The sequence below is a fragment of the Dromaius novaehollandiae genome, chromosome 22 (genome assembly GCF_036370855.1).
Source record: "Dromaius novaehollandiae isolate bDroNov1 chromosome 22, bDroNov1.hap1, whole genome shotgun sequence".
NCBI classification, from domain to species: Eukaryota; Metazoa; Chordata; class Aves; order Casuariiformes; family Dromaiidae; genus Dromaius; species Dromaius novaehollandiae.
Window position 1 is genome coordinate 5,646,941 of NC_088119.1, and position 25,979 is coordinate 5,672,919.

The following is a 25,979-nucleotide window of genomic DNA, read 5'->3' on the forward strand; positions in this document are numbered from 1 at the left end:
TTTCCCGTGCATTTGCCATGTGCACTCATGCTCCCTGTGTTATGCACTGCACTCATACACACACACAAAAGCCTACCTTTATGTGCACATCTGTCTGCTCACACTTGTACACACAGAGATGAAAGGGAGTATCCCATCCAGGCAGAGCTGTCTGGCTTTTATGGCTCTTGCAATAGAGCACACAAAATATCTGGGTCATGAGCTGATGCTAGGAAAATGCATCTGTCAGCTCCTGCAGGGGAAGCTGGGGGCAGTGGAGCAGGGCTGCAAAACAGCTATTTCCCTTTGACATGATGGGAACTGGAGGAACATGGGCCAGGAGCAGGAAGGCTGACAGGACAAGGTCAGACAGCAAGGAAGGATGCCCAGCATTGAAAGAAAGTGTGGGTTCTGGAGGTCATGCAGTTGCCAGCCTTTATGTTGAGTTTTGCGCTTTAAGAATTGTCCATTTCTGCTATCTATCCCAAATTCCTCCTGTGATACTTCTTAATCTCCAAATGTATTTGCTTTCTCTCCATGAGTTCTTGCCACTTCTGTGTTATAGCCACACAGAGCCAGGATGTGCCCTTCGAATCTCAGATTTGGATTTCAGATAGGTTTTGTTTCATCTTCACATACCAGACCCTACATAGAGAATCATCAGTCCATGGGACCCAGGAGGTCAGAGCAGAGCAGCAGTACTTTAGCCACAGTGTCCTGACACATGTGCTTTCCCAGGTCTTGTGGATAGATAGGGATGATGGACCAAGAGGAATTAGAGGTTTTTGATATCTCTCTGAGAAGGAACAGCAGACTCAACTGAATAGAAGGTGCTTTCAATAACCATCAGCAAGGAAAATAAAGGACAGAGACTCCAGAATGATGGAGACCATCCAAAAGAGGAAGAAAGGAGATAGCTGAGAAAGCTGAACAAAAGCAAATGACTCATTCCAAGCCAGTTCTGCCAGAGAGAGGAAAAAAAGACAAGTGAGATTACTTCATAGCATGTATGTGCATAAGCAACTTCATGAGCTGGGTGAGAGACCATATGCAATTGAGAGCAGTCTTTGTCCTTCCCAAGGCCCTCTCCCATGCAACAGATCTCAGCTCCCACCTCAAAACAGACATACTAACACTGACTTCACATCTCCAGTCTGGCTTTCTGTGCAGGGAAGTCTGTTGTGACATAACTCAGAGGACCTTAAAGAAGGGATTTGACAAAGTCTTTGTCTCAAAGGCAGGTGATCCCCTTCAGGAGTTCGCCAGGAGACCATAAGGAGTCCCAGCTCTTACTCCTTTGAGATCATTACTCTTTTTTGGGGGCTCCCTGAGGGGCTCAACTGCTCATCCATCTTAGGCCTTAGGACAGGTTTTACACCAGTGAGCTACAGCACAATCAACCTGCATGAGCGACATGCTGTGGCGCTCACAGCAAGCACACCAGGCCAACCCTGCACTACCATTACTGCGAGAAGCTGCTACTGCAGGCAGAGCAGTTAACACTGGCATTGAATATGACCTTCACTTCCACTGCTGTGCAAACCAAGGCAGGAGCAAGCATGTCGGAGCATGTCACTCTCTTGAGACTGAATGTTGTGTGAATGGATGTCTAGGGAAAGGTAGTGCTCTCTCCTGCCCATTCCCATCCTTCAAGGCCTTTTTGGCCCTGCTGGATGGAGAACAAGGCTAAGGTGTTTGCAACTGTGTCTTGGAGGTGTCCTTTCTTCCCAGCAGTGCTGATCTTCCTCCATCAGATTTCTCTCAGTGGGAACTGGAAGCACAAAGCAGCTCTGGGAACCAGTCCCAGCACTTTGCCCATTAGGCTGTGTTGCCTCCCATCCTTGTCTGGCTGCCACTGTTGTGTGTCCTATCCGAGGGTGCTAGAGACAGAGTCAAAACATTGTGTCTTGTGCTAAAGTCCTACAGTGCTGGGGCAGCAGTAGCTGCAGGACTGCCACACTGCTGGGTAGATGGGCACAGAGATGCGGAAGAAACAGGGCTGAAAGATGGCTGAGCACGGAGTTGTGGCATAAGACAGCATAAGGGCAGGGACTGGAGGCACGCACTTCACAGCCAGGGAGGGACTCAGCTCATCTTAGTCAGTCTTCAGTGGAGGCATGTCTCCTGAGCTGGTCCCCTGGGATTCCCCGTATATCCTACAACAATTAGGATGCAATTAATTCAACCAACTGTTGGTGTCAACTTAGCATCCTGCCTGAGACTCCAGGCACCAGATCTCCCAGGGCTGCTTTTAGTGTCAAATTCTGTCCCCAACAAACAAGCTTCACTACCATCCATGCTGAGCCTACAGTGAGTTTAGATGGAGATCCTCCTGTTTCTAGGTGGTGTATCCAAGGCCAGGTATCCTTCAAGCAGGAGGAAACATGGGTGAGGAAATCAAACTGCAGAGCAGATCGTCAGCTGGTTGGGGCACAGATCCTCATTTTCTGTGTCTGTGTGAAACGTCTGGAGTAATGACCCTGAGGACTGGCTGAGAGACCTCTAGAGCAGTGCTGCTCTAGTGAGATATTTCAGTATTTGAGCTGGGTACCAGGAAATGCTTGAGTCTGTGCAAATAGCTGCTCTAGCTCCCATGGCCCATCTGGGCCCAGCCCTGGAGTTATCTGCAAATTCTCTGCAGCTGCCTGCCTGGCTCACAGCTGTGCCTAGGGACCACTTGTCATCAGGTGGATCCTGTGGTGGTTCAGCCTCTGATGGGCACTATCTGCACAGGTGTCAAGGCAGCCTTGGCTGTATGGCATTGACATGCCTGATCCGAGCCCAGACCTTCCCCAGTAAACAACAATCCCACTGCTGCTGAACGTGATATGGTGCAGGACACCCCACTCTGGCTGCAATTCAGGAGGCCTCACATCGAAGTCTGCTGACCCCTGAGACACCCCATGATATTCTCCCAGCCACCAGCTCTTGCTTCCAAGGATAGAGCTCCCTATAGGTCCTTTGTCAGACCTGCCAGCCCCATGGGGATGTCCCAGATGTTCCAGAGTACTTCAAGTAGCTCTAGGTGCCTCCATTCAGGTAGCTGAATCCCTCTGTCTGTGCCCACAAAGGAGGATGAGTTAACACATGCATCTTTGCAGCCCAGGGTATCTCCAGGTGAGAAAGCCCTTTTCATTTCAGTGCTATTTAGTAGAAAGTCCCCTGTTTTCTTATCAAATCCCTCCTTTTCTGTACTCTCTCTCACTGAACTATCTTAAACTCTTGACTCATCAAATTCCTCTGGGAAATTTTGCTGGAGCGAGAAGGATGGTGCCAGCTGGTTTCCCAACCACCCTTCAGATGTTTTTTTTCTCCTTTGCAGGTCCCTTGCGTTAGGCCAGCAGTACAGCTCCCTGGGGTCCCAGCCCATCCTCTGCGGCTCCATCCCTGGCCTTGTCCCCAAGCAGCTCCGCTTCTGCCGGAACTACATTGAAATCATGCCCAGCGTGGCTGAGGGGGTGAAGCTGGGCATCCAGGAGTGCCAGCACCAGTTCCGGGGCCGCCGATGGAACTGCACCACCATTGATGACAGCCTAGCCATCTTTGGGCCAGTCCTAGACAAAGGTAAACAGCAAAGTGTGGTTGGCTGGTGGGGGGGACAGTGTTGTCAGGGCAAGCATGTCTCCACTTGGCTTCTGGCCACCCCCCCCCCCAACATCTTACTACGATGTGTCGCATTGAGTGGCGTAACAAGACAAGAGTCTATTCCCTTCCCGGGAGCTCTCAGTAGGACCAGGTGAGACCAAGTACAGGAAGGGCAAGATCTAGCCCCGTGGATGCTCACACATCCTGGAATTGCAGGCTCCAATCTCCCTGCCCATGCAGCACACCTCACAGTGGGGTCAAGCAGACCCAGGAAAAAAGCCAAGGAGAGGGGTTGTGGCCAACAACTGGCCCAAGAGCTGCATGGTACTCAAGTCCAAGGCAGAAGGAGAGTCTGTCTACTCTGAGGAGTCTTCTAAGCCCTGCCTTAGGGTCAAGGCAGGCCCTTTGCAGCACATCTGCCATGCTGCAAAAGGCATGCAGCACTGCCTGCCCCTATAGCCCAGGGATCAGGGTTTTCCCCTGGCACTGAAAAAAACGTCATTGAAGTCTATGGTCCTGACCAGGCTTAGTCTGGATTTCAACATACCTTTTCCCAGATGTGTCCAAAATGATCAGGGATTGAAATAGAAGCTGTGGAAGTAAACACATTTTCCCTCTCTTCTCCCCAAAAACATGGGCTTGCTCCCCTCCATCACCTCCTCCTGAAAGGCCACCTTTCTAGATCCACTGGTAAGGATCAGGCACACTGGAAGCACACTGATGAGGTGAGAAAATGCTGGGAATCCCAGCAAGGTCACAGCTTGGGCATTACACTGAGAAAAGCGAGATGTTGGGCCCCAAGACAGTTGGGCACCTATAACATTAGCTGGCAGCTGAATATAGGCTGCAAGGAAGACGCTGGAGGACCTTGGTGGCAGATAACCTACCCCACATCTCACAGAAGGTCAGTTAGTAAGCCAAGACCTTAGATTAAAAGTTATTCACATGAAGTTAAATCATATGGCAGATAAAAACTCCCCTACCCCTCCATCCCAGCCCATGGCTCTCACTGATGTGTGGAAGCATCCAGGGATGACTCACAGCTGCAGCTTTGCTCCACTTGAAGGAATCTTCCCTGGAGATTTGGTGCCTTGAGCTCCTCTGGGTAGAAGAGAAGCACAGCACGCTCATAGCAGCAGCTGGTACAGGGCATTGTCTTCCCTTCCCCAAGAGCCTGCAGACCATGCCACCCACAAAGCTTCTCCTGTGCACAGTCTGGCACTGAACACACCAGTGTTGTCTGTGCCACAACCACAGGTTTGAGGACCTCTTATCCCTTCCAGCTTTCCTGTTTTCAGGGAGAACAGGATGGGCTGCACATTCACGTGACTCTGCCAGCGCCATGAATCTGTCTGTTAGGATCAAAGCAGAAATGCTTTGCTGAAGGCAGTTGCTCAGATGAAGGAGGGGACTGATGAAAGCCAGAATTTCCATCTCATGCCTTTCACTGACTCCATACCCAGCTTAGCACAAGTGACATCTGCAGATAATACCTTGCTTTCACAGCTTCATAAATACAACCAGAACCAATTTTGAAGCTCTATTTCATTGGTGTCGATACTCTCTGAGTCTCTGCAGTCCAATAAGGTCTGTTTTTTCCAAAGAAATTATTCTTGCCATTGCTGCTGCTTTGGAAATGGGAACAATGGTATGGTCTTTTAAGAAATTGGGGTTGAAAGCTAGAACATTAGACTATTTCATAATAGTGTCCTGGAATGTGCATATCTCCTGATGAGTCTTTCTTGCAAAACTACAGTACGCTGCATATAAACAGTCTGTGATATTTTTTCAATTTTCAACCTTCCAATGGTGGTACAGTTTCCAGAGACATCAACAGCGTCTTTCAGGGAAAGTGACTGACTTGGGTTAAAGGGAGATTCATTGCTGAAATCAGGATTGTAAAGTCACATTAGGTATGTCGAGATTCAACTTCCTTCTGCTTTGCCAGGGTGTATTTCTCGATAACTGTTATATTTACAACCAAATAATTTGTCACCACATCTTGTCACACTGCAGCTTGCTGCCTAATAAACACAGGTCATAAACTTCAGCACTTACATGATCAGAAAGTTTTAATTCTCATAAAAACTGTCATGAAAAACTTTTAAGTGTGTTCGTTAGGGAAGACCTATTATAGCATTCAGGCACTCAAAATCTCTCAACGCCATTTCTGTCAGCATTAAAGGGCTTAAAAATTGGATTTGAACCATTCTTCCTTAATGAGCAAACTGAACTCTGAATTTATGAAGAATATTTTAAGATTCTTTCAGCTGGAGGGAGTAGAGCAAAACCTCACATGCAGACATGCCTCAACATTTCTATGCACTCCAAGCTGACAAATTAAAATATCATCCATAGCTCTGAAATTCTTCTGACAGATGGAGAAAAATTATTGAGCACTTCTGTTACAGTGCTTCCTTGACAATGCCGTATCAATAGTCTACTGGACCATATTGCCAGGCAATTAGCTTGAAACAAATACTTGTTCTCATGTCTAACTAACTAACATATGTTGAATAGGTAAAATACACAGTATCATCTACAAATGACGATACTTCTTCAAAGTCCAACCGTTTGATTCTAATTATTATTTACATTTTCAAATATTGCTAATATCTTTCCCTGCTGTCTTGAAAATTAGTAAGCAGAGAAGGGATTGGACTTATCTCGTCTCTGCAGCAATGAGTAACACTAGGAAATGCTTGGCTATTCCCAAGGTTTACAGCATCAGCAGGTGCAGAGGAAAACATACCCTTTTCAGCCAAGTCTGTTTTCTCAGCTGAAGGAAGAGTTCATGCTGGCAATAAAAAGGTTATTCTCCTACCACGTTATATCACATTAGCTATGATGAATCTGGGGAACAACACTGCTTGTCCTTCCCAAGAGGGATTGGAGGTAGCTGTGGATGGGGTTGCTGGACACTTCTGTTGCTTACATAGGATCATCTTCTCCCAATCCATAGTTCATCTTCCCTAGCTACGACAATAGCAAAAATCAGGAGTTTTGATCCTAGAAGCTGGAACCGATGTCCATGATCTTCCCCAGCTGCATGGTTTACCTCTGGCTGGGCCCTGAGCACCTGTAAGTGTTTGTGGCAATTATTGCTGTGTTTGCTTCTTGTTGGCTTCCAGGCAACCACAGTCATGGCCAGGACACACAAAGGGATGCAACTCAGCCAACTAATAGCTAATGAGTGGTAGAACTCAAACTAAGATCACAATCACTGTTGCGGTTGGTACTATGCACTAGGCAAATAGACCTTAAATACTAAGCCCAGTATAGTCGGTATTTAAGCTATGATAAATATTTGGATAAAATAACCTCTAAGTATCAAAGAGTAACATTTAGGTTACTCACATCTACTACCCTTTTAGTTACATTCAAGCTGTTTCAGAAAAAAACTTCAAAGATATACTTCTCACTACAGCAGCACTAAAATCATTTCTATTACATCTTGCAAAGAAATTGAGGATAATTTCATCTTAAAGGTGCTATAAAAGTATTAATCACAGTTGCTGCCAGTTAAGCAGAATTTAATATAAAAAGCAAGGTAGTGTGGTAAAATGAGCAGTCAGCTGAAGTCTGGCTGTGCAGATCCCTTCTCACAGGTCAAGTGTTCAAGCCATGTCTTGGTGGCTCTCAGCTTTGCCTCCCTCTGGGCACCTTGTCCCAGCTTTGAGCGCTGGTGTCAGTGTGGGATCACAGGGGATCTCTCCTTCGTATAGTTTAAGAGATTCCTGCCCCTCAGGTCTTTCCATAATCTGCCATCACATCTCCATCCTGCAGAGAGCTCACTTCTCTTTCCAGTTTCACTGTATGTATGACTCTAATCTCTCCTTTCTCAGTCTCTTACGTGACTTCAAATTCACCAGTGTTGCAGGACAGCGAAACCCCTGGGGGCTGGAGTGTTCCTGTTTATGAGCTGCTGAACGCAGACCTTTGCTAAGGGCTCTGCCTAGAAAGACCTGATTCCCTCCTGTATGCCACTGCCCTACCCAAAATTCAAACTCAGAGGGGTTTTGCCCTAAAATCTGTGGCAGACATAGCTGGTGAGCCTTTGATTTCCTAGGGCCACTGTTTATCTTCCTACAAGTTTTACTTTTGCATATCATTTTTTCACTCTAACATGGGCTACAACCAAAAAGAAATCCACAATCTGGGGTAAGATCATGTTTTTACAAGCAGATTCTCCAACATGATTTACACTGCAGGTGTGCAGTCTGGGGCAGCTTTAGGACAAGGAGGGAGGAAAAACCTGCTTTCCTCTCTCTTGCTTCTCTCTCTCTTTTCTTTTTAAAATAAGGTCAGGGTTTATTAAAAGACAACGTTTCTTCCAGCCAAGTCCTACACCAAAGCCAATGTTGAGCCAATGACCACATGACTTAATGCTGCTCTGGGACAGTCCGAGCGATTCTCATTCTTTGTGTTAGTGATGAAATACGGGACTTTGTCCAAACTTCAGGACCCAAAAAGAGCCAGTCATGAGTGTAAGGAGCAGGAATATACCAGAGACATTAAGAAAGGAGACTGACACCTGCGATGGAGAGGAGGTCTCTGAGAAGCAGGCAGGACTGGATCTGCAGGACTGAATCTGGCAGGAGCCTTACAGAGCTCATGAGTTTCCCCACATGTAGATCAACGAGGGAACGGCTCCTCTCACTCCCTTCTTGCAAAGAAGCTGGCCTTTGCTCTCTCTCCCCCTCCAGGCAGATGCCACCGGTTCTCCAGACAGGTCCTCCTCAACCCCGGGCAGGCTCGAGCCTCTTGCTGGTGGCAGCAGCCGGGGCTGCAGCTCCCCGTGCTCGGCTGCTACGAGCGTGACAGCAGTGGGGCCAGGTGCAGAAAAGGCAGCTGGGCCCGGGCTGCCTTTGGGGTCCTTGTGTGTTTGGCTAAGCCCTTGACACGAGCTGTGAAAAGGCAGACCGCACCAAGATAACCCATGGCTTTTCTCAGCCATGACACTTGCAGTCATTTGCATCTAAACAGGGGTGTGTGGGATCAGGGGCCGTCTTGATATAAACTCAACAGCTTAAAGGGAGGGGGAGGGAAAAGAGAGAGGGAGAGAGAAAAATAAGCTTATACTGATGAGAAAGAGCTAAGCTTCCTCCCCTACTGTGAGGCAGGGCGAGCGATACCATCCCAGCACTGCAGTCGTTTCAAATTGCTGCACCATTCACACGCCCTTTAGCCATTCTGATCCGGTGGCGGGGGGCTGGGGAGAGCCATCAATAGGGATTTCCCAGCCCGGCTGGCGGGATTGGAGGGTGACGGCAGGACAGGGGAACATTGCCCCGTTGCTACGAGGTGCTCCTGGGGAATGCCAGTGCTCTGTGCCGTGGGTACGCTGGCCGGCGGAAACATTCTGCATTATGCTGGTAATACAGTGTGACACCGCGGGAACAATGGCAAATTGAGTGTCCCAGCAGGTAACGGGCCTGGCTGGGAGACAGTCGCAGTGGTGCACTGTCAAGATCGCTCTAATCCTCCCTCGCGAGCCCCTCCCCTGGTTCTGGGAACTCTGCTCCCTCATTTCATCTCTGGGAAATTCTCCCGACTCCTTGCCCAGACCCAGTGGAGAATTTCAAGGCGACTCATTTGTGTTTGCAGCTCCCTCTTGCAGCTCCCCCCCGCACACTGACACCGCTCGTAAAACTCAGCTGGCAGAATCGGTGTCCGGCTCCTGTCGAACCGGGTGTTCGGGAGGCAGCTGGAAGAGGCCAACAGCCCCGGCGCGCAAGGCACCGAGGGAGTGTGGTCCGGCCGTGGCAGCTCTAGCGCCGGCTCGGCTCTCAGGGACCATCTATATGGCCAGGAAGGCCCGAGCTGCCAGTGCTGAGACAGCCACCTTCAGAGCAGCCGTGTGTGCCAGCGTCGGAGGGCACTGGACTCTTTCGAGTGTGATTTTCAAAGACGGCGTGTGCCTCACAGGTATTTTTTCCCCCTAAGGATGGAAAGCAAAGGCACGCCAGCAAGGAGTTGTTTGCGTCCTCCCCCTCTGCCCCTGACTTGTCCTGGTTTGAGGCCAGAGGGGCTCACTAGCTCATCTAATCTGCTCTGCTTTATATCATAGGCCACCCAAATAGCCTTTGTCAGGCTGGAAAACTTGAGTTAGAGCAGTGATTTTCAACCTGTGGCCTATAGCCCCCAGTGGTCCCCTTATAACTGGTTGATGGAAGACAACTAAGAGAAAGAAGCTTTACATTGCTAGATAGAGGCTGGATCTCTCCTGGAATATTGGAGGCAGGAGGGGAAAGGAAACAAGAGTTTGAATTAAAAGAAAGTGAAAATGCTGAGTAATCCCACCTGCAAAGACAGCATTGAGCAGCCCTGATTTAGGATTGTTAGGCATCTAGATCTCCGTTCCTCATCCTACATGAGAGGCTTCTCGTGGCTAGCACACACACGTAAGTTGCTTGTTTCTTTTGCCTGTGATGGGTGAAATTAGCTCAGATTGAGATGTCTAATTTTTGGACACAGGGAGCTAGATCTTACCCCAGCAGAGAAAAATACAGGCCAAAGAGAGACACCTGGAGCAGCCAAGACCTCCCTAGGGCACAAGATGAGACAGGAGATGCACCAAGGAGCTGAGAAGATGACTCACAGCTCCTGCTCTGGAAGAAAGGGACAGTCTCTAGGATCATTGCTGCTCTGACATAGGGGAAAATTCTTGCTCCATCCCACATCTACTGATGGCTGCCCTGATCATTCAGGCAAGCTACACCCACAAGGCCCCTGGAAACACCTCCTGCAGTGCACCAAAGACACCATCCACCAGCAATAGTACCCCATACACCACAGACCCTGACAATCTGCCTTCAACGCATGCCTGTTCTCCTGCACATTGGGGCAGTGAGTTGGGATTGACTCCAACATCATCTAGTCTGACTTTAGAGAATCTAAGCACTGATGAATCCAACATCACGCTCAGCTTCTCCCAAAGTTTAGTTTCCCCCAAATGAGCAACATCTACATTTGTCTAAGTTGGCCTTCCCCCTCCCTGTGTCAGCTTTCTTTTCCATGTATGAGAATAGGTACACGAGAAGCAGAGCGTCTCATACCTCTCTTTTCTGACTTCTGTCCACTATGTTCCTTAAGGCTCTCATTGTAAGGTTTGTTTTTCAGGCCTTGGTACATTTGAGCCAGCATCTCTCCTAAAGTTTCTTCACTCAGCCTGTATAGTCTAGGAACAGTCTTAGAGGTGTTCAGAGGCAAGAGCATCCTTGCTTCTTCCCTTTCCCACTCCACACATTGCAGAGGATAAGGCTGGAAGCTGCATTTGAGACCAAGAAGATGAAAGTGTGAGTTCACAGAGGAGAAAAGGACTTTTAAAGAGATTAAAGGAAGTTTTGAAAAGGAGCTTAGTCAGTCATGTAAATCGGCAGAGAGCAAGGACAGAGACAGAGGCCACGTGCAGAGCATGCAGGCAGAGAGAAAGACCACTGAGAACAGCTCTGTTGTACCTTGGACTGTTCCAGCACCCAGAGGAAGACAGGTCCCCTGACCTATCCCTGTCAAGAACATTTTGAGACAATCACGTCACATGGAGATAAGGTCTCTTTATGAGATGCCACATGGGGTTAAACCACTCCAATGATATTTGCCATGGTCCTGTACCTATTTAGACTGTGGCATACCAGGAAGTATGGTTCAAACAGAGAGGCTTTGAACCAGCACGACTGAAAGTTGTTCCCAAATAGAAAAGTGAGACTGAGATATTACTTTGGCTGTGCTTCGGAAAGCTTGTATTTAATATAGCTGTTCTGCAGTCAGTGGTCAAACTCGCATTGATTTCAAAGTGAGCAGCATGAGGACAACACTGTCTGCTTTAAAAAAAAATCCCAATAAAGCTTTAAAAACATCCTGAGCAGAGCTCTTTAGCTGAACAGCCAGGTGATTACTCCAAGAACCTGGACTCCAAATCCAGGGACCAAAGCAACTTCATGTCGCTGTGCTGAGCAGGAAAATACACTAAGACCCTGAAGGTCTGTGTCCTAAAGGAGGAGAAATCCCTGACCCATTCTGAGCCTGTGTAGGACTTGCTTTCCATCAGCCCCAGTAAGTCCTCAGCGGGAATGGACCATTTACTTCTCCTCACCACTTCCAGACAGAGGAATCAAACTCAGGAACAGATGCAGAGATGGGCAGCCAGGCTAATGAGTGAAACAGAAAACATTTTATGGAAAGACTTACTGAATATTGCTCACTGAACATAGTAAAATGAAGGCTTTTTTCTCTGTTAATACACTGAAGTAAAAACACAGGCCATAAAAGGACCCTTGAAGCTAGCAACCAAACTCATGGGAGGAACAAAGGATATACATTGGCTGGGCTTTAATGTGGGTTGAAAATTCAGAGGAGTTAGACATTTTCCCACATTTGAAGAGGTGGAAGAGCCATTGGGCACCAGGGCAAAGACTAGCTCAATTCAAAGTTGTGGCTTCTCTAGTCCATCTCCCAACTTCTACAACGGCCTCTTGAAGAATTAGCATACCCAGATACATAAGGCAGGAAATGTCTTTTCGGTTTGATAGCTTATTATCCATCTACGGATAATTTGAGTACAAGACTTCCAAAGATGTGATATTAAACTCAGAGACCTACTAGAAGGAAAATCCAACCATATTAATTGGACCAGGCCATCCCCCTCTGCACACTCTAACACTAGGTTTAGGTCTGCTGTGATTTTTGGTAGCCTCTCCCAGTTCTCTGCATTTTTTCTTTAGACTACCTATTCACCTCTGCCTCCCTGCAGCATATTGCACAAGGGACATAGGGAAGTAAATCTCGCATTTACTTCTCCTGAAGTCCTGAGGGACCAAGTAACACCAAATTGCTGAAAGAGTCTCCATTTCTGGTGTCAAAAAATGCTCCCTTACTTATGGGATCTGCAGTTTGGATCAGGAACTGCCAAAGAGAGCCTCGATAGAGGTGTATTCCCTTACGGTATTGTTTGTTAGTGCTTCTAACAACTCATAAGTTTTGTCCAGTAGCAGCAGGTCAAGAAAGTCTGTCCAAATGGCTTCATCCCAGCCGCTGCTTTGGGTATATTATTCAGAACTGCTACCCATGCCATCTCTGGTGTCTCCTGCTCTTGGGGCCCAGGGGTGCACTTCAACATTGGTCCTTGGTCATTTCTACCCAGAACAACCCACCCTGAATAAGAGGTTCCTTGTGCTTACAGCAGCCATCGCTGAGCAAGGAAGGGCCTCAGGCAGATGCTACTGCAGTGTGCAGGGCTGTTGGAGGGGTTTCAGCACACAGTGAAGAGCAGCAGCTCCTCATTGCCCCCAGGCAGATGAGACGAGTTCAGAGGCTCCAGGCACAGAGCAGGCAGTTTTAGTCTGGTTTCCCACCCGTCCTGCTTGGCCTTGCTGTCCTGTTCAGAGCCAGCTGGCTGCGATGGCCTGTCAATGCAAACATCTTCATCCGATGGTTTCCTCATACTTGCGTGTCTTTTGGCTGCTGCTGTCCAAAAGCCAGGTCATTCCTGTGTCAGGGCCTCGCACACTGACCAGGGAAGGTCCCAGGTAGAAGAGGTGATGGACAGAGGTGCTCCAGTTCAGCAAACCCATCACATCTTAATGTGGAGTTTTTCTTTGTTTTGTTCCCAACTCCTGCTCAGGTATCTGTTCTACTGAAACATTTCCTCTCAGTTAGCACAGAGGATTCCCACTTGCTCCCATTCCCAGCTCCCAGTCCTCCTAGGCATCCTGGATAATTTATTTAACTCTTTCTTCAGCATTCAAAGCTTCCAGCTTTTTGTTCAGGTTTGCTCCACTGGGCCTGCCAAAATTCATCCATTGAAATTGTGCACCTGGAGCATGCCAACAGTTACAGAGTCACAGGAGAGATTTGAATCTCATCTGCTTTGATTTCCTCCAGGATTTTCCATAATTGATGAGCAACTGCAAGGTCATCTTCACACCCTAGAGTGGTTTTAGCCCACTGCAGAGCCAGGTGGGTTAATTAGATGCAGGGATGAAAGAGCAAGTACATGAAGATGAACAGCCCAACAGCTCTGCTATCAGTCTGCAGGGACATTTCAGCCTGGAGAGATCCTCCAACACATGAAGCTGAAGCGGAAGTGACTCAGCCAGCATCCCATCCTGAGCTATCAGCCAGTCTCATCCCGGTGCACACGGGTGTATGCCCTCCACCAGCAAGGAAATAAGCCTTTGCTGTCATTGCCACAGCAACGCAGAGACCTCTGAAAGTCTCTCCCTGCCTGCCAAAGGGTCAGAAGGGATGTCTTCTACTGTCTCACTCTGTTTCAGGAACCTATTTTTGGGGTGAGATAGTCAAGGCTTAACTCTGAAACATTATTTCATAGGGGCAGATTGTCTCCAATTGTCTTGACCATTGTTTATGGTCAAGAGCAGTCACTGCTGTAAAGTCACATGTAGTCTCGTCTAGATATGCTTAACTTTAATTTCTAGCTCTTAGGCTTTGCTCTGCCATTGTCTATTCTGTATAACCTGAAACCATTTCCCCATTTCAGCACATAGAGAAGTTATTTCATCTCCCCTGGGACTAATTCCAGACATTGAGTCCCTTTGCCCTCTCTGGGTTTCCAGACCAGGAATTATTCCAGTAACTCTTTTCCAAGCTCCCCTCAAGCTTACACTGTCTTTTTGTTTAAGCATGAGCACAAGCACCGGATCAAATACTGTACCCATTGTATTTGGGCCAAATACTACGCTTGCAATATGCAGAGTTGGAGTCATGCTTCTCTCCTACTCGCTGTTCCTGCCTGCATGCTTCGAAGGGTGATGCCAGCCAGCACCATCTGATTCAGAAAATGTTAATTGAAAAATGAACAAACAACTTTTTTTAAAATGAAATTTAGATGATACTGAAGGAGGTTGGTAAGGAAAACAAAAAGTGTTACCCTAGCAAATAATCCCCTGGACTCTTTTTATTCCCAGCCACGCGAGAGTCTGCCTTTGTCCATGCCATTGCGTCAGCAGGTGTGGCCTTCGCTGTAACCCGCTCCTGCGCCGAGGGCACCTCCACGATCTGCGGCTGTGATTCCCACCACAAAGGGCCTCCAGGAGATGGCTGGAAATGGGGGGGATGCAGTGAGGATGCCGACTTCGGAGTGCTGGTGTCCCGGGAATTCGCGGATGCTCGAGAGAACCGGCCGGATGCCCGCTCAGCCATGAACAGGCACAACAACGAGGCCGGCAGGACGGTGAGTGCTCAGCCTAACACCTCTGCTCCAGCGCTGGTCACTGCACATGGGTGGGTGGCCCAGTCTGGCTCCTACTACAGCAACAGCCTCACACTGATATAACAGGACCATGATAAAGCCCAGGCAGGAGCTTTCCGGGATTTTTCCCAGGGCACCATCAAGTTCCTGCTCCATCTCTCTCCAAAAAGACAGGTGCAGGTTAAGACAAGCAGAAGGACAACTAAAGCACAGCTTGCTTCCAGGGCAAACATCCCTCAAGGCAGCGCAGGTTTTCTCAGCTTATAGAAACCCAACACTAACTTCAAGCCCTCAGGTCAATGGTGAGCCAGGCTTTCCTCCCAGGCAGTTCCTTCCTAAACTCTCCCTATGTGTTTAAGTGGCATCACACAGAGACATAGGACGGAGCATGGGCAGGACCATGCAGCTCCCCTCTGCCCAGGCAGCCCTCAGGTGCTCTGCTGAGTAGTCGGCATCATACACAAGACACCAAATACCAGAACATGCTCCAGGTCCAGGACCCAACACACTCGAACCCATTGCATTATTCATTGCGTTATTGCCCTTGAACACTGGTTGCACATTATGATCTTGTCCTAGCTAGTGATTCTTACTGTAGGCAGGCAACTACGCAACTGCCTGCTCTAGGCCACTTGCGAGCTAAAAACACTTTAAGCATGTTACAGTGAGATCTTTCAAACAGTGCTTAAAACAAACACTAAACACCCAGGTAGGTATCACTTTTCCATAGTCACAACAGACAGCAGTGGCAGGGCAGAAACTTGAATCTGTAATGTGCGTTAACAGTGACTGATGATTTCCTGTAAAAATATGGGTAATAATTTAACAGTAATCAGTGATTATTTTGCTCCACATGGATGAGATTTCTGCAGAAGACAATGCAATGTCCTCAGATTTACAATTTCATTTTCTTTCTAGTGCAAATTGACAGACTCAGGATATAAAATGAAAAGTTGTTTGTAAAGCTGTGACCTGGGGAGTCAGCCTGGATCCAGGTGGGCCAGAGCAATCACCTAACCCTCAACTACTCTGGGCTCTGATTTCCCACCGACAGGGCAGGAAGGACCGCGACACTTGCAACAGAAGGGTCTTGAGAAAAGCATCTTACATGCTCTGCAATAACGGTGCTCAACATTATTTACTGCACTGGCAGCGGTGGGGTTGAGGTCTAACTTCCAGAGTTGTGGGACACCTGCCCTCTAGTTGACACCTGTAAGTGCTCGATGTGTTTGGAAAGCAATCGCAGAGCTGTCTCACTTCAGGCAATGCATTCTGGAGGGAGGGAAGGCAGCGGCAGGAGAATTTTGGCCTAAGTGATATGCCAAAGGGCACAGAGAGAGCCTGTTGCAAAAGTATGGTTAGAGCACATGCCTGGATCTCAGTCACGTCCTGATGTCTCTCTAGTGCAGCGTATCTGGCTAGAGTTGTTTCTGCCACATGCCATAGCTCCAGCGAGTTTTCAGCTAGCCTACACGCTCCAGACCAGGCTCAGACCAGACATCTATATCCAGGTGGCAAGGGGTGGATTTGCGAGCAAATGACAGGGGTTGTAATCTGTTGCTGACTGCCTGCTTTTTCTCCTCCGGACAGACCATTCTGGATCACATGCACCTCAAGTGCAAGTGTCACGGTCTTTCGGGAAGCTGCGAGGTCAAGACCTGCTGGTGGGCCCAGCCAGACTTCCGGGCAATCGGTGACTACCTGAAGGATAAATACGACAGCGCCTCCGAGATGGTTGTTGAAAAGCACCGGGAATCTCGGGGATGGGTAGAAACTCTTAGGGCCAAGTACGCTCTTTTCAAGCCACCAACAGAGCGGGATCTGGTCTACTACGAGAACTCCCCCAACTTCTGCGAGCCCAACCCAGAGACCGGCTCCTTCGGGACGAGGGACAGAACGTGCAACGTCACCTCCCACGGGATCGATGGCTGCGACCTGCTGTGCTGCGGTCGTGGCCACAACACCAGGACTGAGAAACGGAAGGAGAAGTGTCACTGCATCTTCCACTGGTGCTGCTACGTGAGCTGCCAGGAGTGCACACGTGTCTATGACGTCCACACCTGCAAGTAACCGTAGGTAGGTCTCCAGCTGAGGGGAGGTTGCTCCAGAGCCGGGTCAGGGGTTCATTGGCCCTGTGATCAGCTTCCACACGGTGGCCTCACGCTTCAGAGGATGACAGAAAAAAATCCCAAAGCCCTTGGCCAGTTTGGCCAGGGCAAACACCCTCACGTAGCCAGCACCAGCGCTGCAGAGAAGACTCACAGCATCACCAAGTCTCGACCAAGCAAGGTGGTTTGAGGCTAGGCCTGACACCACACACACGTTAGATCACTTATTCGCTGACTTTTCTCGTGCTGTTTGGCATGATGGACTGCCCAGGGAGGAGGGACGTTACAGGCCCAAGGGAGGCACAGCCACAGCGATCAGTCAGTGTGCCGCTAACGAGGCACGTCCAGAGCTTCCAGCTCCGTCCTCCCCTGGAGGCCTGGCCCACGTAGACGCTAATACAGGGTTTCAAGTGAGAATGAATTTAACGCAGTGAAAGCTGAACAAATACGGGCTTCCCCTGCCTGCTTGCACAGACTGTCCCAGTTTCAGCAGATGCAGTGTGAGAAGGAAGGAAAGGAGCCAGCTCCCCACACCAGCCAGGCTTTTTCCTTCCAACTCCAAGGAGATGATTTTGGAGAAACAATTATGTTTAAGTGAGCTTGCGAAGGAGCCCTACATCCAGTCTCTCCTTTCAGCTCCCCTTTGCCATCTCTGCTCCTCACCCCCTGAGATGACCCCCTATAATCCCACTGAGGGGGATGGCAGGAAACCAGAGTCCAGAACTGATCCTCTGACATTTGGCACAAGCCTTAGCTAAGAGCAGAGTGGACACGGTGAGGCTGTGATCTCTTATGTGAGTTGTGTCACTACCCCATCAGGCTTCTTGCTGTGTAACTGCTGAAGGGAGATTTTTAAGGTTTTGCTGCCATCTTTCCAGGCAGTCCAAGATCGAAACTGGACAGATCCACGCTGTTGATGCACCTATTTACTAAGCATCCCCTAAAACGACCTTTCATCACAAGATGAGCTCACAGCATCTCTCTGGTAACAGGACACATGCCAGGTTAGCTGCTACGCCCGCTTTTACTATCAATAACAGGCCAGGAGACAGAAGCTATGGCAAAGAGACTTCTGTCCAGCCCTTTTCATCAGCATTTCTCCTATCAGAATCATTCAAGCCACCTTGTCCAGCAAGAGAGGCTAGGGCAGATGGGAAGGGCAGACTTTACTGTGTTAAGCAGTATCACAATTCCAGGCAGACCCTTTCCTTCCCATAGGATTATTTCTTGAGCTATTAGCAAATCATTTATGAGGGCTTCAGCTCAAGCCTAGAAGCTCTGTAACAACAACATGGCTTTGGCCCCCAGGTGTGGCCACACATGACCCAGAACACATCTCACTGCAGAAGAATCAGTGTTTGTCCCTCCTCCTGCTCCCTGGTGCTCCTTGGCCACATCCACCCACTCCTGCAGGGCTCACATTTTCATGATGTATTGACCCTTGAAATTAAAAAAACCCAAAACTCTATGTCCTGGTGGGCTCCTCCACAGATGATGGGGTTCAAGATCAATCAGGTGACATTAGCAGGGTCAGATGCCACTTCTCATGTGCCAGTGATTTGATGTAGGAGTTGCGAAAGGTGTCTAAAACATGAAAGCTGTGTCCTCTACTCCACTCATTTGTCCATGGGAAACAGTTGTACCTTATACTGCAAAGAGCAATAATATGGGTAAAAGCCCCTGCAACATGGAGCACAGTACCTTGCCCAGTCGCTCAAACCCGCGAGTGGCAAAAATCAGAACAAAATTCTCAGTTCCTCCTCTGCAGAGTATGATGAAGAGCTACCGGATTCGAGCAGCCGCATGAGCATTAGCTTTCTAAAATTAAAGATCACAGGAGAGCTAAAGAAAACTCTGTCTCAGAAATAAGCTGTCTTCTGATATGCATTCTATTTAAAAGTATATATTAAATCCTGTGTCTGGAAAGACTCCAAGTACCTGACTTTAAACAAAATCCCTTTCATTTTTTGTTTTTTAATCAAGAAAAGGTATTTAATATTAAATAGAACATTTATTGCCTTGTAATTATTTTACTGTAGCCAGGTATTCTAGCACTGAATGGAAGATCTTTTTCCATCAATCTGCTGTATCCAAAGTTTTGTATAAAGTTGTAGAGGTTGATTTTTTTTTATTTTATATTCAGAAAATTTCTCTTTTTATAAGCATTATTTATTATACAATGTATATACTTGAGTTAACTAAGATTATATATTATATAAATATATATATTTGGAGAAAAATATATTTCAACTTGCATTTTTTTTGTGGTAAGTCATTAAAGAGAAGGTAAAAAAAAAAAAAAAATGCACTTGCCAGCTTGTGTGGTTTGCCTTTTAAGGTCATTTGAGTTCAGTGCTGAAGGACATCAACGGGAGCAGTGGTGCTTCATCCACTTACTTAGGCACAGAGACAGTCACGTGAATGCAAGACGATGATGGTAACATAAAGCCAATATATGAGATTTTACAGCAAAAAGCTAAGACTGATTTTATAGAGTGCAATATCGCAGTGTACACACACTGCTAGACTACTGGACTAAAACAGCCTTCAGACAAGTTCCCCCCCTAAAAAAGTACTTGCATGCTATCATTGAATGACCTTTTGATTGTTTGAACAGACTGAGAGCCAAATTTTCTCCCTTAAAGACATCTTCTCCTGTCCATGAATAATTCTGTGGGTGTTTCTGCAGCCTCTCCCATACATTAATGTTGGTTTTAGGCACACACAATTTCCCACAGCACTGGCCTAATTTGGGGCCACACGCAGAGTAAAAAAATCATTCTACATTCCCTGTACCCCAATTTATACATGGAACAATTCTATTTGCCTTTTTGTACAGCATTGCTTGAAACGTCACGTTGCTTGTGCATTAATAATTCCTAGCTCTGTTTCACTGCACCATGCTGGACACAGCACACTTCTGCCAGAGCGTCATCTCCTACTGCAGGGCAGCAGTGACACCTTCAAAGTTACACAAACACAAATAATGTTTGGCTAGCAATACAGATGACTGACAGCCCTGCCCTCGTGGGGCTTTTTGTGCCTAGCATAAGCTTATGAGCCTATTTTCCTTTGGAAGCTATCTGCACGTCTGTCCATCATCCCATCACCTTCTCCAATCCCCTCCACCTGCCCCAAAACCCAACACTTTCAAACTTACTTGACTTTGGCCAACAATTCAATTTGCAAGACAGTTACATTTCTGTAAAGTTCAGGAAAAAAGCAGCAACAGGATAAAGGAAGGAAGGGGAGGAAGAATTTGTTCATTATTGTTTAAAGCAATGTAAAACCCCTCTTGCCAAGGCACAGTGTCTTAGAGGAAATGTGATGGAAAGGAGCTGAGAGGGGTCATTCTCTTCTGCCATCTCCCACCTGCAGTAAACCCAAAAGATGGAAAGTCACAGAATAGGGTGGAAAGGGTGGGATGTCACACACAGTTTGTTCTGGTCTTCCAACTTGTCCTTCCTGAAGGAGGATATATCACCTCCCCGTCTTCAGGATTTCCCCAGCATTGCAGGGTCCAAGAAACTCTGGAATGGAGTGGACCAAAGCTCTTCTCAGCCAACTCCTTTAGATCTATCTGTATTCAAGCTATACATGCTCAGGTCCAAACAGCTTAGCATCCTTTTGGCTTTCAGCAGCCTGGGAAGCACTTGGCTATCTTCATGCCACACAGCAGCACTCAATACATACACTTCTGCTCAACTATCCCCAAAGACACAGCTGTCTCCCAGATCATCACAAGTAGTTGTGCTTTTTATTGAATCCATTAATGTGCAATTAAACCAGATATTTATTCATCAATATAGCTCTGGACAAAGACACAATAAGGTTTACATCATTTACTCTGAAAAATAAGTTAACGTGTGCTGTTGTCACTAGGACTAGCAGAGGAAAGAGGAGAACAAATAAAGTCACAAGATCATACACAAAATGAAAGGGAGTAATAACCACTGGGACTCGCAATGTTATCACAACACAACAGCACTGCCAAAGGAAAAGAAACGAGGGTGGAGTGGTTAAAATACTCTGATTGCTGTAAGTATGCAAAATAAGGACTAAAGATCCTTCACCTTCAGGCCTAAAGAACGTAAAGCACCCTCCTTCCCTGGGAACATCTCTTTCGGTACGAAGCTGCTAGTCCTTACAGCGTGTATAGTCAAGTTTAGGAAGCTACACTGACTATGATCTCATAAATGGCTTTGATTTTTTGCCCCACCAAACTGAGGTACGTTCTATGAACCTTATTAAACAGGTGGAGCCAATGAAACAGAGGGCAGTTTTCTCATGCAGTCATCAGCAACAGCATCTCATTGAAGTGAGATGACTACTGGGCAAGGACCATGCAGCAAAGTTTGATACATTCCTTTACTTCAGTGCAAAGCCGTGGCAACATACATCTCATTGATGCCCGAGAGCTTAGCTTCCTCTCTCTCTCTCAAAAGGAGGAATTTTAACCTTTGGTAACATGGCAGAAAAATGGAATATAATCAGCCTGGCTAATGCTAAAACTATCCTCTCCACTGCACTCGTGAAGAGCTTTCAGGTTGGAACCAGCATCTCTCACAACTGTTTTTGAATTAAGAAGTTCTGAAGCCTTAAATACTAGATTTGAAAGTTTCCTCTACTCTGATCAACATATTTCTCTGCCTTCTTCCTATCACTAATGCCATTGGCCAGTCTCTCCCCCATCAGGCCACAAAATACCTGGGCATAAAAAAAAATGGGTATTAGCATCTAGAAAATTCTAGATTTTTGTGGTCACTGTCGTTAGGTTATCTGCCTGGCTCAATAATTATGTTCAATGAGGCATATGACAACAAAACTGAACAAGAAGGTATTCATCAGATCAGAACAGTACTTTAAATATGACTTCACCAAGGACTATCAGGTTTTATTAGAAGTCAGGTTTTCTTTCCTATCATAGCAACTGGATGCTGGACACAAGTGAGCATTAGCTTCAAAACTTGCATTTCCCCCATGCTAAAATCAAATGAGAACATAGCCTTGCCTGCACAGAGACAGAAGCACAGTGTTCTAGAAGACACTTCCACATGACATCAGTATATTAAAGACAAAGGATAGAGATACTGTATTGCACTAAACATGCAAATTCCACATTGGGTTCTTGGAAACAGGGAAGCTTTTCACTTTGTCCAGTGTGTTGAACACAGAAGAGTAAAGATCCCAGTGTATATTCTCCAGATTGGTCACTTTTCCAGCTGTCGATCTTGCGTTTGGTCCATCTTCAGTCTAGGGAACTCCTGCAAAAGAAGCCAAATCCATCAAGAAAGCACATACGTGTATAAACGCATCAAGTATTTACATGTAGCCAGGACAGATAGTGTTGCGAACTTCCCCAGGACAGGTACTGCCCTACATGCATTACTCATTTTCTAGGAGATACCACAGTCAAGACTGGGCCTAACTATTCCCTGTAATACCTACAGGGGAAAAAGTGGGACATCCTTTACTCAGACAGGAAAAACACCAGAAACCAGAGGTCCAGATTTTAGATAAACAGCTGGACTTCAACTCTAGCAGAACCTCTTCTGATTTACTTTAGTTAAGCAAAGTAGAACTGTGGTCCAATATCTCAATTAAATTTTAAAAGGCACAGGTAAATGAAGAAAGCAGAGAATTCAGGCATGCCAGTTCTCAAAAAGACTTCAGGACCCCTCACTGGTAACAACTGGGGTATAGCTATAAGGAGAACTGATCTGATACACAGTTCTTCATAAATATGAGGGCAGTTTCGCCTGAAAGGGAGGTAGCTGCCTTGTTTCTGAGTCCAGAAGAAAATTTGGAACAACCCTTTAAAATAAAAGTACTTACGTTTCTTCTTCTCTCAGAAGAGCCAGGAATTTTTTCACTCTATACTCGGGATCCATCTACATACCAGACAAAACAGATCTCCATTAACATGTGATGCAACCTCCCAAATAGCCCAATAGGAAAACGAAGCCACAGCCACAAAACTAGCTGGAAGAATGCATGCGTTTGCTTTGCCCATGCTTTGGCCTGGCCAGAGACAAACCTGCTTGTCCAGAACTTATGCAGCTAACTGGTGCAGACACAGCACTGCACGAAGACACAAAGCTTAGTAGCACAAACAAGAGTGTGTTCACATAGCCACAAGACAAGATGACTTGGAAATACACACGACCATTTCTGTTTTAATGGCAAACCTAACACTGGCTTCATCCCACAGTGCCCCTTCTAGCCTGGATCTGCACAAACTAGTCCCACTCTGTGCCTGCTTCTCCCTGCCCCTTTCCAGAGCTGGGACAGCCTAAATTGTATAGTCAGGAGCAAAAGGGACTGAAGATCCTCCCATTTTTCCTCTCTGTTCCTTCCCCCTTACATGCTCTAGATGCCAGCAGCAAAGTGCCAGAGGAGAGGAGGTGTACATGGTGGGTGAGCATGTTAGGGAGAGTTGAACCACTGTACAAGGATTCCAGAACTTCAGTACCAACTTCTGCTGTAGCTCTGTCAACCAGGAACATCCCTCTTAAAGATCAGTCCTGCCTTCCCCCCAACTGTAAGATACAGACAACAGAAGAAAATAAATCCTGAAAACAGCAGTGTTACTAATCATGTAAGCAGGGAAGAAACAGCCAGTGAGCATTTCTGCTACGTGCTAAGAAAAGCCCCTAAAATTGTAATTTCCTATCACTGTGAATATGTCAGCAAGGCTGACAGCTCAATACCAACTACTGAACTGTTTTCAGTTCAGAAAAAATAATCTGTTGAAACAAGATGATTTAAAAGAACCTACCAAGGATCACTGAACTACTAAGTTGGGTTTTTAAACATGTAAAGTAATATTCATTATGTTCAGGACCCCAGCAGAAAAGAAAGGCTACTTTACCACCTAAAGCAGTGATTGAAATGTGTAATACACAGGTACTAAGAGAGGGATCGTTGCACCACGTCACAGGAGATCAAGAAGTTTCCTGTTGGCAGTATCCCTCTAGTCCAACTCTTCTCCCGAGTCTCTATTGTTCAGTACATGGCTTATAAGGGGAGAGCACATCTGTCACTATTTCACCACTCTCACTTCTATCAGAAAGGCTGAAGTCAATTGAGATATTAATATGTGCACATGGGCCTCACACCCTGAGCACTGGTTACTGGTAAGTAACCCTTTTTTGGGGGAATCCACACGGGCAAGCCAACACCAGATGACTGAGCAGTTAGATGATGACTCTCACCTGGCAAAGGGTCTCAGATCTTCTTTGTCGAATGACTCTCGTCTGACCACAGGGCTGACCCTGATTTGAGCAGGAGACTGGACTAACAACATCCTGAGATCTCTTCCAACTTCATTTATCCTACGATAAATGACAACTGTACCACTTCTTATCTGACTTTCTGGATGTGCTGGAAACAGCTAGCACTTGGTCAAGGTGTGAACACAACTCCAAGTGGCCACATAAAGTGTCATTTAGTGGTGAAGTGCAGGCTAGATAAGCGGGCAGTGCAGTGAATTGAAACTGGCTAAACTGCTAGGCTGAAAGGGTTGTGAGTCCAGCTGGAGGCCAGTCACTAGTGGGGTCCCTCAGGGGTTGATCGTGGGGACAATACTGTTTGCTCTCTTCATTAAGGACCTGGATGATGGGACTGAATGCACCCTCAGCAAGTCTGCAGACGACACAAAATTGGGAGGAGTAGCTGACGCACCAGAAGGTTGGCTGCTTTTCAGAGGCCCCTTGACAGGCTGCAGAAAAGAGCAGACAGCAAATTCACAAAGCTCAAAGGGAAATGACAAGTCCTGCACCCAGGGATGAATAACCCCAAGCACCACTACCTGCTGGGGACCAAGCAGCTAGAAAACAGCTTTGCAGAGAAGGACCTGGGGGTTGTGGAGGACACCAAGTTGAACAAGGGCCACCAATGCACCCTCACAGCAAAGACGGCCAACAGTATCCAGGGTTGCTTTAGGAAAAACACTGCCGGCAGGTCAAAGGACATGATCCTTCCCCTCTACTTGGTGCCAGTGAGAGAGACACCTGGAGCACTGTGCCCACTACTGGGATTCCCAGTGCAAGAAAGACAGGCACCTGCTAGAGCAAGTCCAGTGAAGGGCCACAAAGACGATTAAGGTACTGGAGGACTTCTCATAAGTGGAGAGGCTGAGAGAGTTGGGACTGTTAAGCCAGGAGAAGAGAAGACTCCAGGAGGATCTTAGCAATGTGTATAGATACCTGATGGAAGGGAGTAAAGAGGGCAGAGAGAGACTCTTCTCAGTGGTATACAGTGAAAGGACAAGAGGTAATGGGCACAAATTGAGATACAGGAAATTCCATTCCAACAAAAGAAAAAACTTTATGGTGAGGGTGGTTGAACACTGGTACAGGTTGGGCTGCCCAAAGAGGTTATGGAGTCACCATCCTTGTAGATATTCAAAACCCAACTGGCCATGATCCTGAGCAACCTACTCTAGTTGAATCTGCTTTGAGCAAGGGGGTTGGACTAGGTGATCTCCAGAGGTCCCTTCCAACTTCAACGAATCTTTGTTTCTGTGTCGAGGATGCACAGTGCTGCTGTTGATGGCAGATGATACTTTGGCCACTACCAGATGTTCTATCTTTCCTGTTGCACAACAGGCCTGCACGCCACCAGAAATCACTTGGAAAGATGCTTCATACAAATCGCAAGACAGTTTGTTTCCACCAGAAGATCTACCTACCATCCAGAAAAGCCCCGGCCCATAAAGATAAGAGGAAAGACCTCACCTAAAGTAGAGCATATGAAAATCATACTCAACCCTCAAAGTATAAAGCTTCAGTAGAATTGCTCAAACATCTAAAGACAGACCTCTCCTACCTTGCCCAAAACATTTAGGGAAAAGTCTGAAGTCTGGCTATCTGCTGAGTAAGAAGGCATGCAGATGGTTGGCCACAATGGCCCAAATCTCCCTTACTTCTGATGACATAACAACCATGAAGTATGCCCTCTTCATAGATGTCAGAAGGGGTTCAGAATGCAGGAGCCACCAAAGAACACTTTAACACCAAATTTGAGTCCCATGCTAAAAAACTGGCTCATGTGCAGGACAGTATGTCCATATCAATCATTTCAGAAATCTATGGACA

The 25,979-nt window shown here is 47.0% G+C and overlaps 2 protein-coding genes across 2 annotated transcripts in view; one reads left to right on the forward strand and one right to left on the reverse strand.

Moving 5' to 3' along the window:
* Positions 1 to 19,123, forward strand: part of WNT3 (Wnt family member 3) — a 53,515-nt gene extending 34,392 nt beyond the window's left edge. Inside the window, exons 2-4 of the mRNA XM_026107905.2 lie at positions 3,302 to 3,543; positions 14,490 to 14,755; positions 16,364 to 19,123. Coding sequence (XP_025963690.1) covers positions 3,302 to 3,543; positions 14,490 to 14,755; positions 16,364 to 16,843 — 988 coding nt within the window. The 3' untranslated portion in view covers positions 16,844 to 19,123. The remainder of the gene's footprint in view (positions 1 to 3,301; positions 3,544 to 14,489; positions 14,756 to 16,363) is intronic.
* A 1,493-nt stretch (positions 19,124 to 20,616) lies between these two features.
* Positions 20,617 to 25,979, reverse strand: part of NSF (N-ethylmaleimide sensitive factor, vesicle fusing ATPase) — an 84,382-nt gene continuing 79,019 nt past the window's right edge. The window contains exons 20-21 of the mRNA XM_026107881.2: positions 22,717 to 22,772; positions 20,617 to 22,145 (exon numbers count right to left, since the gene is read on the reverse strand). Coding sequence (XP_025963666.1) covers positions 22,130 to 22,145; positions 22,717 to 22,772 — 72 coding nt within the window. The 3' untranslated portion in view covers positions 20,617 to 22,129. The remainder of the gene's footprint in view (positions 22,146 to 22,716; positions 22,773 to 25,979) is intronic.